At 43.8% G+C, this 18945-nt stretch overlaps 1 protein-coding gene across 1 annotated transcript in view; it reads left to right on the forward strand.

Annotated features, from left to right (window-relative positions):
- Window positions 1–17431, forward strand: part of gfod1 (glucose-fructose oxidoreductase domain containing 1) — a 31451-nt gene extending 14020 nt beyond the window's left edge. Inside the window, exons 2-3 of the mRNA XM_023409006.2 lie at window positions 13364–13557; window positions 13760–17431. Coding sequence (XP_023264774.1) covers window positions 13364–13557; window positions 13760–14500 — 935 coding nt within the window. The 3' untranslated portion in view covers window positions 14501–17431. The remainder of the gene's footprint in view (window positions 1–13363; window positions 13558–13759) is intronic.
- The last annotated feature ends 1514 nt before the right edge of the window (window positions 17432–18945 follow it).

An 18945-nucleotide genomic window follows, 5' to 3' on the forward strand; every position in this document is an offset into this window, starting at 1 on the left:
TGATTTGGTGTTTTGGTGCATATCAATAAACATGAGTAAGTACTGCAGGTCAGATATCTTATATATACATAGTAAAATTAAAAAATAAGATAAAATAAAAATAAAACAATACCTTTAGACATTACTAATGTTTGAACTAGCTAAGACTTCAGCTAAGACAGCCTGATTTTGTAAGTCATTAGTTTGAAACTAGCACGTAGTTATTAAGAGGTTAAAATTGACTTTACACACAGACTATAATTGTCTAACTGTTACAACCCAGTGCAGCAGTCTTCAGTACGACGGCTTCCTCCTCCACACTGATATTTATCTTTAACTATCCTGTCACCAAATTCAATCTGTCCTCCATTTCCCTCAATCGTCTCCTTCTCCTTCTGCTCCTCCTTTTCTCTCTTGACCTTGGTGGCAGACAGAGAGCGAGGAGTGTCGGGGGTGTCATCACCATGACAACAGTCCAGATTCAGCGAAGCATCAGTCAGTTTTCCCTCCTCCTCTCTCTTCTCCTTTTTTACTGAATTAAAGGGGGAAGTTCATCTGTCGCTGCCCCGACAGTGAGGCGGATAATAGTGGAGCCTCACTGCACACAGCTGTGCAGGAGGAGCGTCTTCCATTCAGTGAAGATGTCTCCATCCATTAGTTTGTGCCTGAAGTGGCTCGGCTGTCCGCGCGCCTCAGGACATTAATGGTTATTAATGAGCGCTTGCTGTCTTTTTTTATAGTGTCTGCTCGGGGTACAAGTGTTTTTCTTTGCTCCTGGGCTAAATCTCTTGGCTGCATGCTGTTACATTTGCTCTTGAAACTTAAATTAAATTAAATTCAAAAGGTGGAATTCATCTTTATCCTTCTTCTTGTGCTCTCTGCCAGCACGCAGTATGGAGTTAATAAGCTTAGGAGTCAACTGAATAATCATCACGTGCTGTGAGTCATGTGCTCTTTTACAAGAGCAGTGTGTAGACGTGTATTAGTGCATGTGGCTGTGTGTATGGAAAACCAGTGAGTGACCAGTAAACTGTTGGTTCTTTGTGGCACATTAACATTCGGCGCTTCACCTCCTTCATTCAGCCTGGTCCGACACAAAGATGCCCTTCATGGCTCAGACAGAAGCTGCCATAGAAGAGGAGTCAGGTTCACCTCATGTTTGTCGAAGTCAGACTTTTCACAAATGTCCCACAAGTCAACAACAGTTTTCCTTTAATGCTTCTTCATTCAGATCCACAGAGGAGTTCTGGAGCTGATGGAATACGAAGGTGCAGGTGGGGTAGTTTAGTAGTTGGGCATAAAGAGCCATCTTAAATAGGAGTCGCTGAGTCGACAGCCAATCGGCTCATCCCACGTGAAACGGAACAATAAACTGATATCAATTCATTATGTAACAGTTAACACTTCAATAGGTGAGTTAATAAAAGCATACTAAATAAATGTCCTCTACAATATACATCATGTAAATATAATGTCCAGAGATTCATGCAACATCAACATAAAAGCCGGGTTGCATGACAGACGGAACCAGAAGGTATTTATTCTCATACTCATATTCATCTTCCAACATGTCCAGAACAAGGGATTTTTTGATTGCCACATTTCCACATGGTGAAAGTTTTATGTATAGATACAATACAATAATGAGCCTGAATGATACAGTAGAGCTCCAAAGGTGTAAAAAATGTTTTATGGATATTTATTTTGATTATCACACATAGAGGCACATAAAGATCCATATTTCTTAGATGTCGTAGTATTGTGTGTGTTCAGTGTAGAGGAAGAACTCACCACCTTCTTTTGCATTCCTTGTCTCTTTTATATCCCTTGTTGTAAAGCACCACACACCTGCCCAGTCAGTTTTGAAGCTTCAAATATGCAAAGTTTCCCAGAGTGCAGCTGTACACTTCCCTTTAAATATATTAACACCAACACTGATACTCACCATTGGTACAATCTCCTATCATCTATTATTTACCAGCCTCCCTCACTGCTACTTTTTTAATATAACATACTGTGGCTAAACTCTGTCGCCAGAACAGTTGCAGCAGTCACGGCACCATCTCTATGGGTAATGAATCACTCACCTCTTTATTATTGATGAGCGCTGGCAGGCTCAGTCGGTGTTGTTCACTGCAGACGTGAGCGGTCCTGTGGTGAGCTGCTCACTCGTTGCAGGGCTCTGTGAATTTTTCCAACTCTTTAAAGCAGCTTATAACGGTCTGACATTCATTCTCCCGTGCTACTGTAATTAATGAACTGGGACACATACACAGGAGGGAGCATGGGTCATTTTTTTGCAGAGCAGTACTGGCCCACCTCAGCCATTCATTAGTATGTAAACAAGCTGAGTTGCTCTTTGTATCGCCTTCATTTGGTGATTACAGGAACAAAAAAAAAAAAGAAGTGTGTCCGGACAGTGTTTTTTGCTTGACCTATACCTGACAAAGGCAAATGGAAGCTGCTCTGATAGTAAAATGCAAATGGCACAGAAGATGTCTGAGGCGAGTCTTTGTGAGGAGGCAGACAGCTCTGTCTTTGGCAGCCATGTTTTATTTGTCTCAGTTGTGTTTGTTACCAGAAGGGCTGCGAGGGGAAGCCTGCTGATTAGGATGCTGTGTGTGATTAGAAAGGAGGGGTAGCAGCTCAGCCCAGCAGTTAATTAGACCCTGGAGGACCACAGGGGGTGCAGGTGGAGGCCTGATCACACACAGACTTACACACTCACACACTTTGCCTTTCCATGAGATGTGTTTAAACAGCTCCAACAAGAAAGCTATTGTGGTCGTCTCCATTTCTGACTGAGGTGGAGTGTGTTAATACTAATAGATGATCATCAGTCCTGCCTGTGATCAATGTAAATCAATTAGTCAGTTCACCCAAAATATGAAGAATGACATTTAACATTTGTGATGAGGAATGTGGCAGGAATCCCAAAATGGATCTGAAATCACATGATCACTTAACACCAAAACTATCTGCATGGACAGATACCACTGGAGCTACAGTGGCTTGCCAAAGTATTCATACCCCTCGAACTTTCCCACATTTTGTCACGTTACAACCACAAATGTAAATGTATTTCATTGGGATTTTATGTGATAGACCAACAAAGTGGCGCATAATTGTGTAGAAGTGGAAGGAAAGTGATACATGGTTTTCAATTTTTTTTTTACAAATAAAAAACTGAAAAAGTATTCAGCCCCCCTGAGTCAATACGATGTAGAACCACCTTTCACTGCAATTACAGCTGCAAGTCTTTTGGGGCGTGTCTCTACTATCTAGAGACTGAAATTTTTGTCCATTCTTCTTTGCAAAATAGCTCAAGCTCAGTCAGATTGGATGGAGAGCGTCTGTGAACAGCAATTTTCAAGTCTTGCCAGAGATTCTCAATTGGATTTAGGTCTGGACTTTGACTGGGCCATTCTGACACAAGAATATGCTTTGATCTAAACCCTTCCACTGTCGCTCTGGCTGTATGTTTAGGGTCGTTTCCTGCTGGAAGGTGAACCTCCGCCCCAGTCTCAAGTCTTTTGCAGACTCTAACAGGTTTTCTTCCAAGATTTCCCTGTATTTGGCTCCATCCATCTTCCCATCAACTCTGACCAGCTTCCCTGTCATCCCCACAGCATGATGCTGCCACCACCATGTTTCACGGTGAGGATGGTGTGTTCAGGGTGATGTGCAGTGTTAGTTTTCCGCCACACATAGCGTTTTGCATTTAGGCCCAAAACTTCAATTTTGGGGCTGCAACTTCTCCACAACTTTATCCCTGACATGTGTGCTGTGTTCCTTGGGCTTCATGATGCTGTTTGTTCACTAATGTTCTCTAACAAACCTCAGAGGCCGTCACAGAACAGCTGTATTTATACTGAGGTTAGATTACACACAGGTGGACTCGATTTACTAATTAGGTGACTTCTGAACTCATTTGGTTGCACTGGATTTTATTTTAGGGGGGGGCTGAATACTTTTGCACGTCAAACTTTTCAGTTTTTTTATTTGTAAAAAAATTTTTAAACCATGTATCATTTTCCTTCCACTTCACATTTATGCGCCACTTTGTGTTGGTCTATCACATAAAATCCCAATAAAATACATTTACATTTGTGGTTGTAACGGGACAAAATGTGGACAAGTTCAAGGGGTATGAATACTTTTGCAAGCCACTGTAAGTGAAGAAAAAGTTTTGAAGTGAACTGGCCCTTTAAAATACTTTGTTGCACAGTCTACATGACATTACAATAAACACTAGCGTACTCTGTCCATAGCAGTGTTACTAATATTAGAAAGGTCAGTGGGTTTCAGAAGTTGTACCTGTAGAAAGTGGAGCTGGGGAAAGTCATAGATCAATCTACAGTTTCTCTGCACTGAATGAGTCTGTGCTGGTGTATCAGCAATGGTAAGTGCATGTCCCCCATTAACATGTGTTTTTAGTGCATGCATTAGGAACCTCGTGGCCAGGAGCTGCTCCTTTCGGTTACTACTTGCTACTACTAGCCGCTCTGGTGCAGGGGTTAATGGCAGCACTTAAACACATTTAGGAATGCTAAATACCTCGCAACTCAAGGGCATTAGCCGAAGGGGAAAGCCGGCTGAGTGGGACTAATGCTCGTCATCATTCATAGTTCTGCTGTGCACTAATGGACCCGAAGCTCCAGTGCAGACGATGCGCGGCCCGAATGCAACCTGCTGTTGTTAGATATTGTCCAGCTGGTTGCATGGTTAATACAGGACAGCAGGAAACATACCATCACCAAAACCCGTCCTAAATGTCTCAGTAAGACTGAAAGAGCAATACTGGGTTTGGATGTCAGTTGCAATTATTATCCTGTGTTTGTGGTTTGCATATAGTACAGCATCTGTACCAAGAATAATTACCAACTTACTTCTTCATGATCAGGTGGAATATATTGCAGTTGTTTGGTGCTGAGGACTTTTTGTGAAACTAGTCAGTCACTGATCTGTGTTCCTGCTCTGATAACAGCTATTGTTAATAATGACAAGCTACTGGAAAATCAATGTTTTGCTAACGGGCTGACCCTGCCGGTGACTACCCCGAACAGTCATCATACTGTTGGCAGCTCATCTCTGCAGCTGTCTCAGTTAAAGTAAACGCAGCCACAGAGAAATTCTCACGTTGTCGTTAGTTTGAAACTTTCTCTGTTCTCACAGAATTAACCTGAAGTAACTCCAGCTGAGCCAGCTGACACCTGACCTCACCTTCATCTTAAAACACTGTTGATTATATAAGTTAAAATCTAAATCTGGTGATACAGTTTTGTCGACTTAAAATGCCCCTTTAACCCGTCAGATCACACAGATTACTGATACCCAGCTCATGGCCCCTTCACAGCTCCTACAGTGACTGTGTGTTGCTGCATAACAGCGGTGGGTTGTGCCTCTGCTTTGCCTCAGCTGCAGGAGAAAGCCAAACCTCACTGTACTCATACATCACTGCCGTCAAGGTGGCTATTTACATGCTAATTTCAGAGCATGAACGCATGCCAGTCACACAATAAGGGCAAATTAGTCAGCATGAAGCTTGTTTTCTCTGATTTACATCCAACAAGAGAGCCATACTCTGATGAGAATGTATAGTTCTCCATGTCCGTGTCTCTGTTTCACCCCCTCCCTGCTTTGTAATTGCTTTAAGCCAAATTTAATTTGGGATAATCAGGAGAAAGATGAGCCTGGCCTGTCTCTCTGAGTGTCTACTCTCTCTTCCGCAGCCATTTTACATTGTTATAACCCATGTTATCGACTGTAGTATGTACACAATCACACATTTGATATTACATAAAAAAACACAATGTATGATCCATTCATTCACAAATGATTTCTGTTGCTGAATTGTTTCCTTTCCTTGGACAACACAATTGTCAAGTGAATATTTTTAAGCTTCACTGTTATCAAGCAGACCACCGAAGAAGGATGAGTCAGTCGTCTCTCTCTTTGAACATTTGCAAAGGCCTCGCTTGTTTATTCCCTTAACTGTGTGTTTGTGCGTGTGTGTGATTTTTTTTTTCCACCTCCACAGGCTTTACACACAAAGCTAATTACTTTTCCAGTGCTTCAGTGATGGAGGATGCTTTATGGTCAGCCCCACTCGCTTCCCTTTGTCTGGTCACTGCACTGCTGCACAACAGTATAATACAAAATTGTGTAATCATGTACACAACTCATCACACACAATAGAGCTTCCAAAGCAGGCAGGCAGACAGCTGAGCAGGCACACAGGGTTTTGGTGTTTGCTTGCATGTGGTGGGATGTCTGTAATGTGAACCTGGATGGATGTTTATGTTCAGATCTGATATAAACGTGCAGCTGCATACAGTAACTAACAGCTCAGTGCACTGTGACCTACTGAAACACGAGCAAAGAGAAAAACACTGCATTGAGAACAGTGTCACGACACACCTTCTCTGGGGTCGTTAACACTTATTCACATTATTGATTAATCAGTCTCTTATGTTTTGTTGGTTGAAACGACACATGCTGTTTCCTTCCTAAACAATTCAGCTGCTGTGACAAGACAGTGTGTTGAACAGTGTGTAACAGGCTCATATTTAAATCATAAGTAAATCCTCAGAGTCTTTTTGTCCCATCCAGGACCTATCACACAAAACTCATGACTCATAATCCGTGTTTTTTTTTTAATTGACTGGTGATTCATTTAGTCTGAAAATGTTTTTTTTAAAAAGGAGAGGCTCAGTCTACGTCACCGAAGCCCAAAAGGACGTCTTCGAATTGTTGTTTGGTCTCTCTATATGAAAACTCTAAAAGACTTGATGTGAAACACTAATGACCTTATAATATAAACATTTAATTCTAGTTTCCACAATTTCCTCAGGATTTAAAGATACTCTGAGCATAAAAATATAAAAGTAGGTTTTAGTAAATCCTCAGACTCCCTGAGTGTCTGAAAACACAACATGAAACTATTCAACATGTGCTGACGGCTTCTCTCTCAACATGACGCCAACATGATACTATAGGTACGACTAATCGTTTTCATCAGCATGCAGGAATGTAAAAAAGCTCCTCCCTGACTCGCCTCCTCCTCGTGACCCCTCACCCTGCAGGAGCATGTGCACGTGCGCGTGCACATACACGGCACAGCATGACGTGGCAGATGGCTATCACTCCCGACTGGTTCCCCTGGCTTTTTCTATTTCTGGCATCCTCAAGCGGAGGGCCCATTGTCTAGGCTGTCACGCTGAAGCGTTCAGCATCCTTCTTAATCCACCTGGTTTTCCTCTGCCGTGAATCTCCAGCTGTTGCCACTGGTTCCATATTAAAGATGGATTTCGTGTCATTTCAGCAGAGAAGCGTGGACTTGAATGCAGCTGTGATATTTGTGAGTGGGAGTTCTGGTTCTCCTACTCACAATCAGAAAAGGTCAGAACTACTGTTGTTTCATTAAGTCAAGTGAAATCTATCACAGTTGCCATGGCGCGTTTCCATCAGTAAACAATGAGTAATTACAAACAGTTAGTTTGGAGAAGAACAACTAGTTCTTAGCTTTGCTGTCAAGAACTAAATCTGCCACCCACACCCTGAATTACACCCAACCCCACCTTCCTGCACAGTCACCACCTCCAGCCTTTCCTTCCTCTGTATCCCCGCTCCTCCACCATCCCTATCTCATGCACTGATGGTGTTCCCCCTGTCACACAAACACACATTATCTGGTCCTTTCAACGCCCTATGTGTGTGTGTGTGTGTGATACACTGGAGCCATGCACAGAGGCCCAGATGAGTGTGGCAGCGAGCCGAGAGGAGCGCTGGAATGGAGAGAGCTGGCCTTCACTTGTAATGATGCAGCTGCTTTCTCTCTCGGCCTCTTTTCCTCTCTCACTTTCTCTGTGACTGTGTTCCTCCAAAGAGGAGAGTGACCTGTTCTTCCTGCTGCCGTTCTAGCAAGATAGTAACAATGATAAAAAATAGACACACGTCCAAAACCCTGAAGTATTAGGATATAGATAGGGTGTTAAATTATGTAATAATGTGAGGGTGTCACCTGGTAGAGAGCGTACCATGAAGGTGTAGTCCTAACTGCAGCGGCCCGGGTCCAACCCGTGGCCCTTTGCTGCATATCATCCACTCTCTCTCTCTCGCTCTCTCTCACCCTTACTTTCCTGTCTCTCTCTCTCTCACTGTCACTATTGGAATTAAGGCAAAGAAATCACTTGTTGTTCAATGCCTTTAACTTCAAAAGTCACAATTGGGCATTTGCAGCACGTTTGTGTATCTGGTTGTGTTGTCAGTATTTGCGGCGCATGTGTTGTCAAACTGATGAAGAAGTTTTCTGAGGTTGTTTTGTGTTTTGTCTATTTGCATGTGTTGAGCTCTCAGGAACCGTAACGATCAGTAATATGCTTTAATTAGATTAAAATTTTAGTATTTCATTGTCATATAACATAAAGCACATGAGAAAGCATGATGGCACATGCAGGAGTCAGATGCATAAATCTTTGTGCAGGTTTACAAATAAAACTCTGTGTATGTGTGCATGAAGAAAATATGTGTCAGGTTTCTTTTTGTTAGATGTATAAAGCCGTGTGCAAGCTACGGCTTTCAAACAGCCACTTCAAAGGAATTCAAACCAACACAGAATTTGTTTGTGTTAATTTCATACAGAGTTAAGAGGGCATGTGTTCAGTCAAGCTGAGTTCCACAAACTCCCTCTGCTGGACAAGAAGACTAACTACGTTAAACGGTCTGTTGCTGCTGATCCTGGTGGCCGACTCATTTGTTTAAACTTAGAGCTGTAATGATGTTAAAAAGCTGCACACTGCACCTTTTTAATGAAGATTCAGTGAGTCATCTGTTCCATCCAATTAGTTATAATGCCTCTCTCTCTCTCTCCCCCTCTCTCTCTCTCCCCCTCTTTCTCTCCCTCTCTCTCTCTCTGTCCCTCTCTCTCTCTCTCCCTCTCTCTCCCTCTCTCTCTCACTCTCCCTTTCTCTCCCTCTCTCTCTCTGTCCCTCTCTCTCCCTCTGCCTCTCTCTTTAATGAGATTAAGGGATTAATTTATGTTTTTCAGCAGGTGATCTGGAGCAGAATATGTATCAAACATTAGTCAGGTAAAATGAGTGTGTGTGTGTGTGTGTGTGTGTGTGTGCGTGCTTCTGTGTCTCAGAAAGGTGGTGACAATACTTTTCTATGTTCACCACCTGGACTTGGATTTGAAGTGTTTCAGGCCTCAGGTCTGTGAGACGACAGGATGTGATTTCAGTCTGTGAGGTCAGCTGATTCTCTCTGACGGGATGTCAGTATGTCAGTGCTCTGCACATCAGAGGCACCCGAAGGTGAGCAGGCCGCCGCCGCCACCGTCGTGCACTGATGCTGAGGGAAACACTTCTCTAGTGCATCAAAGCACAGCACTTTCAAAATACTCCCTCTTTAAATGAACCTTTTTGTAACTTGTGCTGACTTAATAATGACCTGTTTTATATTCGAATTCATGGAGGTATCACCGTCATTCTCCCCTGGTAACCTAAAGTTTAGCCACTTACATAATCGTGGTGCTGTTGTCGTTTTCATGTCTTCTGTAGGATCTCTCTCTCTCTCTCTCTCTCTCTCTCTCTCTCTCTCTCTCTCTCTCTCTCTCTCTCTCTCTCTCTCTGTCTCTCTCTGTCTCTCTCTCTCTCTTGGTTAGATGTGTCCTGTACATGAATTGTTAATGTTGAGGGACTGAGCTGCAGTGCTGGAGTTTTTTTCTGCTCCATTACTGCTCTCCCACTGGGTCAGCAGCTTCACCTGTGAGCTGAGCTCCACCTCACCCCGGCTATAGTTATTTCACTAACCCCAGCCCCCAGCGCCCGGCTCTGACATTATAACTCTATCTGTTAACACAGGTCTAAACAACATGGACTGTACTGTCATTGTAGTGATTGTATTTCAATTTATACATTTATATTCTTGTTTAGATGCTTTCAGCAGACTGGGACACTTTCCATATTATTTGTAATTGTGGTATATGTTATGGAGTACATATAGAAATCAGTTCATATTGTTACAACCAATACTAGTTATATAACCTGGAGGGAGATATCCGTAACAAAAACAATTCTAGAGGAGAGTGAAGTGGTGAATGTTTTAATGTCACATTGTGTGAAAATTGGTGCAAAATTAGTGAAATAGTCAGTTTTGTCCGTCCATACGTTACCCCCATAAAGCGATGAGTGGAGGAGGAGTCCCTATCAGATGGTCAAACCACCTCAACTTGCTCCGTCCAGTATAAAGGGGCAGCGGTTCCTCACCCAGTCTCTAAAGGCCGCTGTATGGTCAAAGTAGTTCGAAGGTGTTTATTGCTGTTCCAAATGGCCGCTCTTAAAGTTGTAGTGAAAAGCCTGTCGTCAGAGAGACTTGGATTTGTGGGGATGAATGGGAACACTGTCAGACGACCGTCCTTCAGAGGCACTGACGGAAAATGACCTTGAGAGAAAAGTTGAAACCCTGCTTGACTTTCTCGCCGCAGCACAGACGAGTAATCGCTGCATTTAGTGACTAAGATCGCTGTACTGTCAGTTTTGAAAAGTAGCATTGGTGACTTATGGGGGTTTTGTATCCAGTCTCCTTCAGCCACCACTCAAATCTCATGACCACAGCGTAGACTGACCAATAAATCGAGACATTTCACTTCCTTTTCCGCCATGACAGTCTGGCACATGGTTTACGTTATTGCAGATGCTGCAGAAATCCACCTGTTGAGCCTGTTTTCCTGTATAGCTGTAGTGATAATGACATTAGAGCTGGTAGATTCTGTTCATGTGGTAATGGTGATGTTGTCATGTGACTCCCCTGCTTCCCAACATACAACATCTGTTCTTTTTTTTGCCTTTTTGGAGCTTCGGCAGCATCAGATGCGTTTTTGTGTCAAGCAGTTTTCTGATGGGAGAAGCAGTGTGGGTGGAGGGAGGGAAAGGTTACGGGAGCATCCTTTGACACACACACACTGTCGCTCGCAGCATTTTCATATGAAATGTTAGATTGACAAGCTCTTGCTCAAATTTTTCCCCTTTTTTCTCTCTTCCTCTTTTCCTTTTTTAATTACTCTCATCCCGCCTTTTTTGTTTCTCTCTTCCTCTGGTCTGTTGTTCTCTCTGTCACTTTCTCTGGTGAAATGTCATTTCACCTGTTTACTGTTGATTAACTGCTGTATCTGGTTTGATTTTTCTTTTAATCTTGCGCTCAGGTGCATCCATAATCTACTGGACACATAGACAATCACAATACATGCTCTCACGCTCTGAGTGGCTGAGCAGCTAGGATGACTCAACAGACCGACCTGTCTAAGCCAGCCGCGACCTTTCAGAGCTTTGTGCATGAGGAGCGAAAGGTCATTGTTGATCTGAAGAGGAGCTGTTTTTATCTCTGAAAAGGTCGCACACAGCTTGAGATGACACGTCAGTGCGGTCATGAGTGGAGATGTCGCTCATACGGAGCTCCATGCGAGTCCAGAAAAGTCAGTCAAGAGCATTTAGCATTTCCCCAGAAGGCCGCACCCAGGGGCTCTGCGTCTCCCCAGTATGTGTTGGTGTGTGTTGCTGCCAAAAAGAAAAGGGACCGGGGGTTTCACTGTTATTGCTTGGCTTTGTGTGTCTGCAGGGGTTGGGTGGTGGGCGGGGCCTCCCGCGGCGTTTCTCAGAAGTGGGTCAAAGGGATTAATTTCCTGGCCTGGCCGATTGGAGCTAATGGCAGATTAGCATGGTGAGTTTCACTTCCAAAACAGCCTCTCCACCCAAAAAAACCCTCCACCAGGAGCGGAGGAGAAGCCGCACGCTGCTTTTCACACTCTGGGGGATTGAGGAATGTGTGTGTGTGTGTGTGTGTGTGTGTGTGTGTGTGTGTGTGTGTGTGTGTGTGTGTGTGTGTCGAGTGATGCCCCTACATTGTGTGTACATACACTCTCTGGCTGACTCCTTGATGACACTGTGGGACCACAGCAGGTAGAGATAATAGTAGGTATGGACAGGATGAATATTTATGGGGTCCATCATGGCAGGACCAAATGGCATGTGAGCATTGTAGTAAGAAAGATTCGAGTCAGTCTGAACAGCTCTGATGTCTTTGTTGTGACTTGCAAACATGGTTTGCAGTAATGAAATTGTTTGGGGTTATAAATACTGCCGTCTGTGCTCTTGGAAAAACAGAGTCACAGGCTATGAGCACCTCTGCTTTAACGGGTTGGTTGATCTCATGACATCATCAGATGAGGCTTTTTTCCTCTCACGTGGGGCTGTCATATCAACCAACACAAATTTGCATATTGTATAATAGACTCTTTTCCTTTACGTTTCCGCCGTTTATCAAGAAAAAAAATAGCACATGTTGGTGTCGGCTTCTGAACTGTGAGGATTTGCTGCTTTTTTTCTGTTTTTATATGATGGTAAACTGAATGAGAAGCAGTTCGAAGATGTCAGCTCCCTCCGACAGTGATGGACATCTTTCTGAATCTTCTGACAATCTAGAGCCAGAATGATTCAGCATCAACAGAAGTCCTAATCCTGAAGAACAGACCAGGTCTGACTCCAGTTAACCATCTAGTTTGCATAGCACTCACCGGCTCCTGTCTGTCTCCTGTAAAAAGGGAATGCCATTACAGAAAAGACTGCTCCTGTCTGTCTCTCTTCACCGGTGGACCTTTTCGATGTGCTGCAAGTGATTTTAATTAGGTTTCGTACAGCTTCTACATTGTACAGCTTCTCCTCTCCTCCCTTCTCCATCTCTCCTGCGCCTTCTGTACTCGTCTTTTTATCAACCTTTCATCAGGCCTCTGGCAACACCAGTCAAGCCTGTGCAGTCTTACAGCACGTACACCACACAGCTGTGACTGCAGCATCTTGCCAACATTAAAGCCCGTCCAAATTACATTCAGATTTTCTCAATATCAAGTATTCTGGTTTTGTTTGATGGGTCTACAGTTTGATTGTTTGAGAGTAGCAGCAACGTCAATAAGGAGTCTCTCTCATATTGTCTTACTCTTAAGGTTTTAGAAGAGCGTCTTCCCTGTTAGCCTTCGTCTGTGTTTTTGCAAGAAACCTTGTGTCGTAAAGTTTCTCTGACTCAGAGGAGAAAGTTGGGAAAGGAAAGGAATTCTTGAGTCAGCTATTTTGGGAGTTGCCACATTTTACATTGCTGCATTGTTTCTTCAGGGGATGTTTTCAAGCTCAAGAGGATATTATGTCTGCGAGTGTTGCGATGGCTGACTGCATTATTTCTCTCTCCCTCTCTTCCTCTCTTGCTCTCTATGTTCTTTCTTCATCCTGACATTGCCAGTGTAGAAGGAAACTATCTGTCGAAACAATCAACTTCTACAGCGAAGCAGTGACCCTCACGTGACTCATTCCCAACCCTCTCTCCTCTCTTCTCCAAGGTATCGGAAAGAACGTCATCTGCGACAGGACCGCCACGCCTCTGGATGCCTTCCGGATGATGTCAGCGGCCCAGTACTACCCCAAGTTGCTGAGCATTATGGGAAATGTGCTACGTTTCTTGCCGGCCTTCGTTCGAATGAAGGAGCTCTTGGAGGAAGGGTACATTGGGGAGCTTCTGGTCTGTGAGGCCCAGGTGAGAGAAACCTATCAGTGCTTGTATGACCCACAGAGCCGACAAGGAGCCAGTATCTTGCTCAGTTGTACTTTGGCAGCGTGGGTTCTGTCTGACGTCACCAAAACTCTTGCATGTTTTTGTTCTAAAGTCTCCGGATCACATTTAAGTGAAAAATGATGCCAATAAGATCTCCTCACGATTTCTCCTCTTTGCCCTAAAGGTCCACAGCGGTAGTCTCCTAGGGAAGAAATACAACTGGAGCTGCGATGATCTGATGGGAGGGGGCGGCCTGCACTCGGTGGGCAGTTACATCATCGACCTGCTTACCTTTCTGACGGGCCAACGCGCAGCAAAAGTCCACGGCTTCCTAAAGACCTTCGTCAAACAGACGGACCACATCCGGGGCATCCGTCAGATCACCAGCGACGACTTCTGCACGTTCCAGATGGTACTGGAGGGAGGCGCCTGCTGCACCGTCACGCTCAACTTCAACGTGCCCGGAGAGTTCCGTCAGGAGGTGATCGTTGTGGGCACCGTCGGGCGGTTAACGGTCACGGGGACGGACCTGTACGGACAGAAGAACAGCGGGGGCGGAGGAAGCGGCGGCGGCCCTGAACTGCTGCTCAAGGACACCACGCCTCTGGAGAAGGCTTCTTTACCGGAGAAGGCCTTCAGTGACATTCCGTCCCCGTATCTCACCGGGACGATCCGCATGATCCAGGCCGTGCGGCAGGCCTTTCAGGACCAAGACGACCGGCGGACGTGGGATGGGAGGCCTCTGACGATGGCTGCCACCTTTGAGGATTGCCTCTACGCTCTTTGTGTGGTGGATACCATCAAGAAATCCAACCAGTGCGGAGAGTGGCAGAACATTGTGGTGATGACAGAGGAACCAGAGATCAGCCCGGCCTATTTAATCAGCGAGGCCATGCGGCGGAGTAGGATGTCACTCTACTGTTAGCATCTGGCGGATGTGGTAACCTCATCAGGATGACTGGCGGTGGCACTGGAAGGGCATCGGTGTTGCTGGAACTTTTTTTTTTTTTTACAGCTACCGGTTTGTTTTAATACTGTCGAGTCTGTATCGTTCCTGTTACGGACAGAGAGGTTATGCCACTATAATACAGAGAGTTATGGCTTCCTGTCACCCTGCCTCTGCAGCAGAGGAAAAGCAATGTGATTAATAATCAAACCTTTATTTATGAGGAATTCTTTCCCTTCTTCTCTCCTTTGACAGAGGACTTGAGATGCACTTGTAAATCAAACTGATTCATACAACAGAAAGACAGAGATACGGTCCCAGAGTGGAGGCCGATCTCAGAGTGGAACTAATGCTACTGTGTTCTGCTTGACCATAAGGGTATTTGCGCCTCTCATCTCTGCTCCTCCTCTACTTGACTGGGTCTGGAAGTCAACACCTTACACTGTGGGTCCCAATGAGGACAGCCATGGAAGAACGACGGTCCTCTCAGTTAAAACTGTGCCGCTCTGTTGTTGCTACCATCTGAAGAACTTGCTAGTTTCACCAAGTGAATGTTTATTAAAAAAAAATCAGTGTGCTTGATAGCTTCATTCTCTGTCTGCTCCATCTGCTTCCCTGTGCAACAAGAGAGAGAAAAAAAATCAATAGTTTGGCTGGTGGGTTTTCAGAGGGGGTGAACCCTCTGGTTAATGTATGCAATACACTCAGGCTGTAGTGTGCAGCAGAAATACTTTAATCTTCCAGCCTGGAGTCGAGGGTCAAGATGCACTATGGTTTCCCTTTATGCAGCTACAGCAGCCTGTGCATCAGTTTGCGAGTCCTGGACGAGCGGCCAAAGCAGTAATACATTGTGTTTATTTTCTGTACACAGCCATGAAATCTACTGAATCCTCTGTGATGAGTTAGCACATATCTCTACTGAGCCTTAACTGTGGGTAGTGATACAACCTTACACTTAGCTGCAAGTAAATACTAAGCCACTGTATGTGGGGGTTTTGTCCACGTCGCAATACAATGGATCACCACTGACGTGCCGAGTGACATGCAGGCTTGTCAGTTTGCACTGAACCCTGACTGGAAATTTGCAGCTTAACGGTGGTAGATAGTGGAATATATTAGCGTTTCTTTCACTTTCTGTTGGAGGTGTCAAACGTCAACGCTGGTGTTATTCTTAGTGTGAGAAAATCCCATGAAAAGCAAAGGGTTAATCCGCCTCTCAGTACTTTCTCACTTCCCTACCTAAGCCTATTGATTCCTACTGAAAAAATCTTAAAGCTGCACCAATAGCAGTGGCTCAAATGACCCACTGAAGGTTTTCACCTGTCTCTGCGCCTCCCCTCAGCTCAAAGTAGCATTTTAGCATCTTTTGACTCATTGTTTTCATTATACAATCTGTGACTTTGCAGCCTCATTTCCAGCATTTAGCTGTTGACTAAGACACACACCTGCAGGTGAAGGACTGTGTACTTAAGATTTACTCAAACAATGAAGCTCTTTAGAACGGGTTACTGTCAATTAATTGCTGTTGTCTTGTCTTTTCATGGGATTTTTGACCATATGAAAAACATGGAATATCAGCAGTCTTATAAAGCAGCAATTACATGTGCAGAACAGGATTTATCCAGAAGAGCCTCTGAGTAAAGAGAGAAGAAAAAACTACTAACCCGTGAGTACTCAGTAGTCACTACTCCATTATTACATGAGTACTCAGCTCTCATGGGTTGGACTTCACCCAGCCTTCATTTTGATCTCAGCTACACACCTGTAAAGTGTTGTGATAATATGAGCCCTGCTGTCGCGGCTGGTAACGTGAGTGATATATCATATATCAGGATATTATTTTTGATTTTTGATTCATCAGTAACTTCTCATAGTCTCCTCCTGCCTGTCCATCACATGAGGTGGCTAAAACAAACCATCAGGAAGTATTTGCAGACTCAGTTCGACTAATGGTTTGGTATCGCTCAGTACAGGTGAAGAGCAACACTGACCTACGAGCCAAAAGATTGATTTTTTTTTAATGCATCTCTGTGCCCCTGTGTGGTTTCAGGTTCTTAATCTGTGCTGAAATACTATCTATGTAACGACTACTGAAAATGAACATATGGAAATATTATAAAACTATGTGTTTGTCTAAAGAAATAAACAAGTACTGTATGTATTTTATTTGTATAAACCAAGGAACTGGAACATGTTTCGATTTCGAGTGTTACGGTATTTATTCTTTGTTTTTGCTGTTGAAGTTTTGTGGACTGACCTGCAGTGTGTTTGGGAGATTCACAGCAGACTGAGGCCTTGGAGCGTTCAGCTTCTTAGTTCCCTGTTTATCAGATATTGACCAAAATGGCTTAAACACGCTGTTGTGAGAAAAGCTTTATGTTTGATCTGAAGATCAGTGAAGTGTCATAAACCATCGCAGTCATAATCCAACAGAACTACACTGTCACTCAGTGCAAAGAGTCAATAGTTGCAGCTGTTCATAGGTCATAGTATCTAACAGTAACGTCTGACCCCCTTTTATTGTTTAGTGTTTTGTATTGATGCTTGGCTGAGGCCACATTACAGTCCATGCTGTGGTGTGGTCAGCCACACAGGACTTTGTAACACAAAAACACACACCATTGCTAGCCAGTCTGCCTGAGTCCAACACTGATAAGCTATCTCTCGTCAAGATAACTCCAGTTATATTATCGCCCCTTGTGTCCCAAGCGCCTTATCAAATCTGCATATAGACTTTCCCCCTTTGTCTGATAACAGCTCTCAAAATATGAAAATGTCTGATTTACTCTTAGGAAAATGTTTTCACTCTTTCTCTGTTCCGTCTTGAAAAGCAGCTCGACCTGGCTGAAGATTTATGAGCGAGGAGGCATCAGTGACAGAGAGAGAGAGAGAGAGAGAGAGAGAGAGAGAGAGAGAGAGAGAGAGAAAAGAAATGATCCAGGGTCCAAATCACGGTTCCTACATTCAGGTCTTCATCAGACCTGTAAACACACTTTATTACTGTCTGGTTTATGGTTCTGGGCTGATGTAGCCTTGGATGTTGAGACCTATGGAGTCTGATTCGGAGGTGAATGATTTCCTTTTCCCCCTTTAGTTCACTGACAGATACATGCAGGGAATCTGAGGTGAGAGCAGAGATTACACCTCCATCACATGTTAGACAGTTGATGGCTCTTGTATATTTTAAATGCGATCAAACACTTCAGTCATTTGTGTGAGTTGCCTTATGTTTTGAGCTTAAACAGAATGGATACCAGTGGTGATAGCAAGTAAATTAAGAGAGATAAAGTCTGTGTCCTGTATGTCCCCGTAAAATCCTTAGAGTGGTTTTTATCCACAGAAGGAAGGTCATACCATTTTTGTTTACAGGGTTACGTGAAACAAACTGAAGGTTAATCGTTTGTTTACAGTCGCTTTAATTACATTAGATGAGTATTTTCAAATATTTTACCTGCTCCTAGTTCATCATCTGTTTTTACACCATAGCAACTTGGCTTAAATCACCATTCGTTACCCACAACTCCACCGCTTTTGGCATCTGTGTGTAGGAATCCACACACAATAGACCCAGTATGTTTAAATCAGCTCAGGTCCCACGCTGACTTTAAATTCGCTATATTTAGTGTCCCAGGGGTGAGAAGAAGATATTTAAGAAGCCGCAGCTTTAACATTAGCTTAATCAGATGTTCCCAATTCTTTCAAGTGCTGGAAACGTTGCTGGATTCACTGTGAGTTTGTGCTGGCTGGAGGTTTTTTACCCACGTCCTCACAAACTCATCCTCCTCCATGAAAGCGGCTCAGCAGACACATCCTCCTTTCTCTGTGGTGGATGTATCATCAGCATCTGCAGGAGACTTTTCTAAAGTGCAGGAATTTCATTGACCCTTTACTTCACACTTTGCTGCTCATCAGTGACACAGGTTCACACTTATCTCTGCATGACTTGCGATGGGCAGCACCCTGAAACAGATGATGAAATATCTGGGTTCTGAAGCACTGAATATTTAATGAGAGGAATTTTAATGAGCGGATACAGAACAGTATGAGGAGCTGATGCTTTTTAAATAGTCAGCAGAATCAAATCTTTGTTGTTGTTGTTTTTTTTTTTTAATCTCTTCACTGATATTTCTTTTAAATGTTGAATCACTGAATATTTTTTATGCTTGCTGAGAAGCTGTTACATGTCGGTTACTTGCTGGACTGCAAAAGAGGACTTGAGTTTCCCACGATAACAAATGCTGGTTTTCTGTTGCCAACAGCTGTTTTGTGTACCGTTGAGCTTGCTGCTCGTGGCCTGTTGAGGATGAGCCGAGTCTGTGCTTCACCTTGCACTTTGACTGTCTTCTCTGCTGACAGTCAGGATGATGAATTGCTTATTCTCGCTTTGCCAGCATTCACAAACGGTTCAGGAAAGGCCCTCACTC

This window comes from Seriola lalandi, unplaced genomic scaffold (genome assembly GCF_002814215.2).
Source record: "Seriola lalandi dorsalis isolate HSWRI2012SDOR001 ecotype SW California unplaced genomic scaffold, Sedor1 jcf7180002054378, whole genome shotgun sequence".
In the NCBI taxonomy this organism is placed as follows: Eukaryota; Metazoa; Chordata; class Actinopteri; order Carangiformes; family Carangidae; genus Seriola; species Seriola lalandi.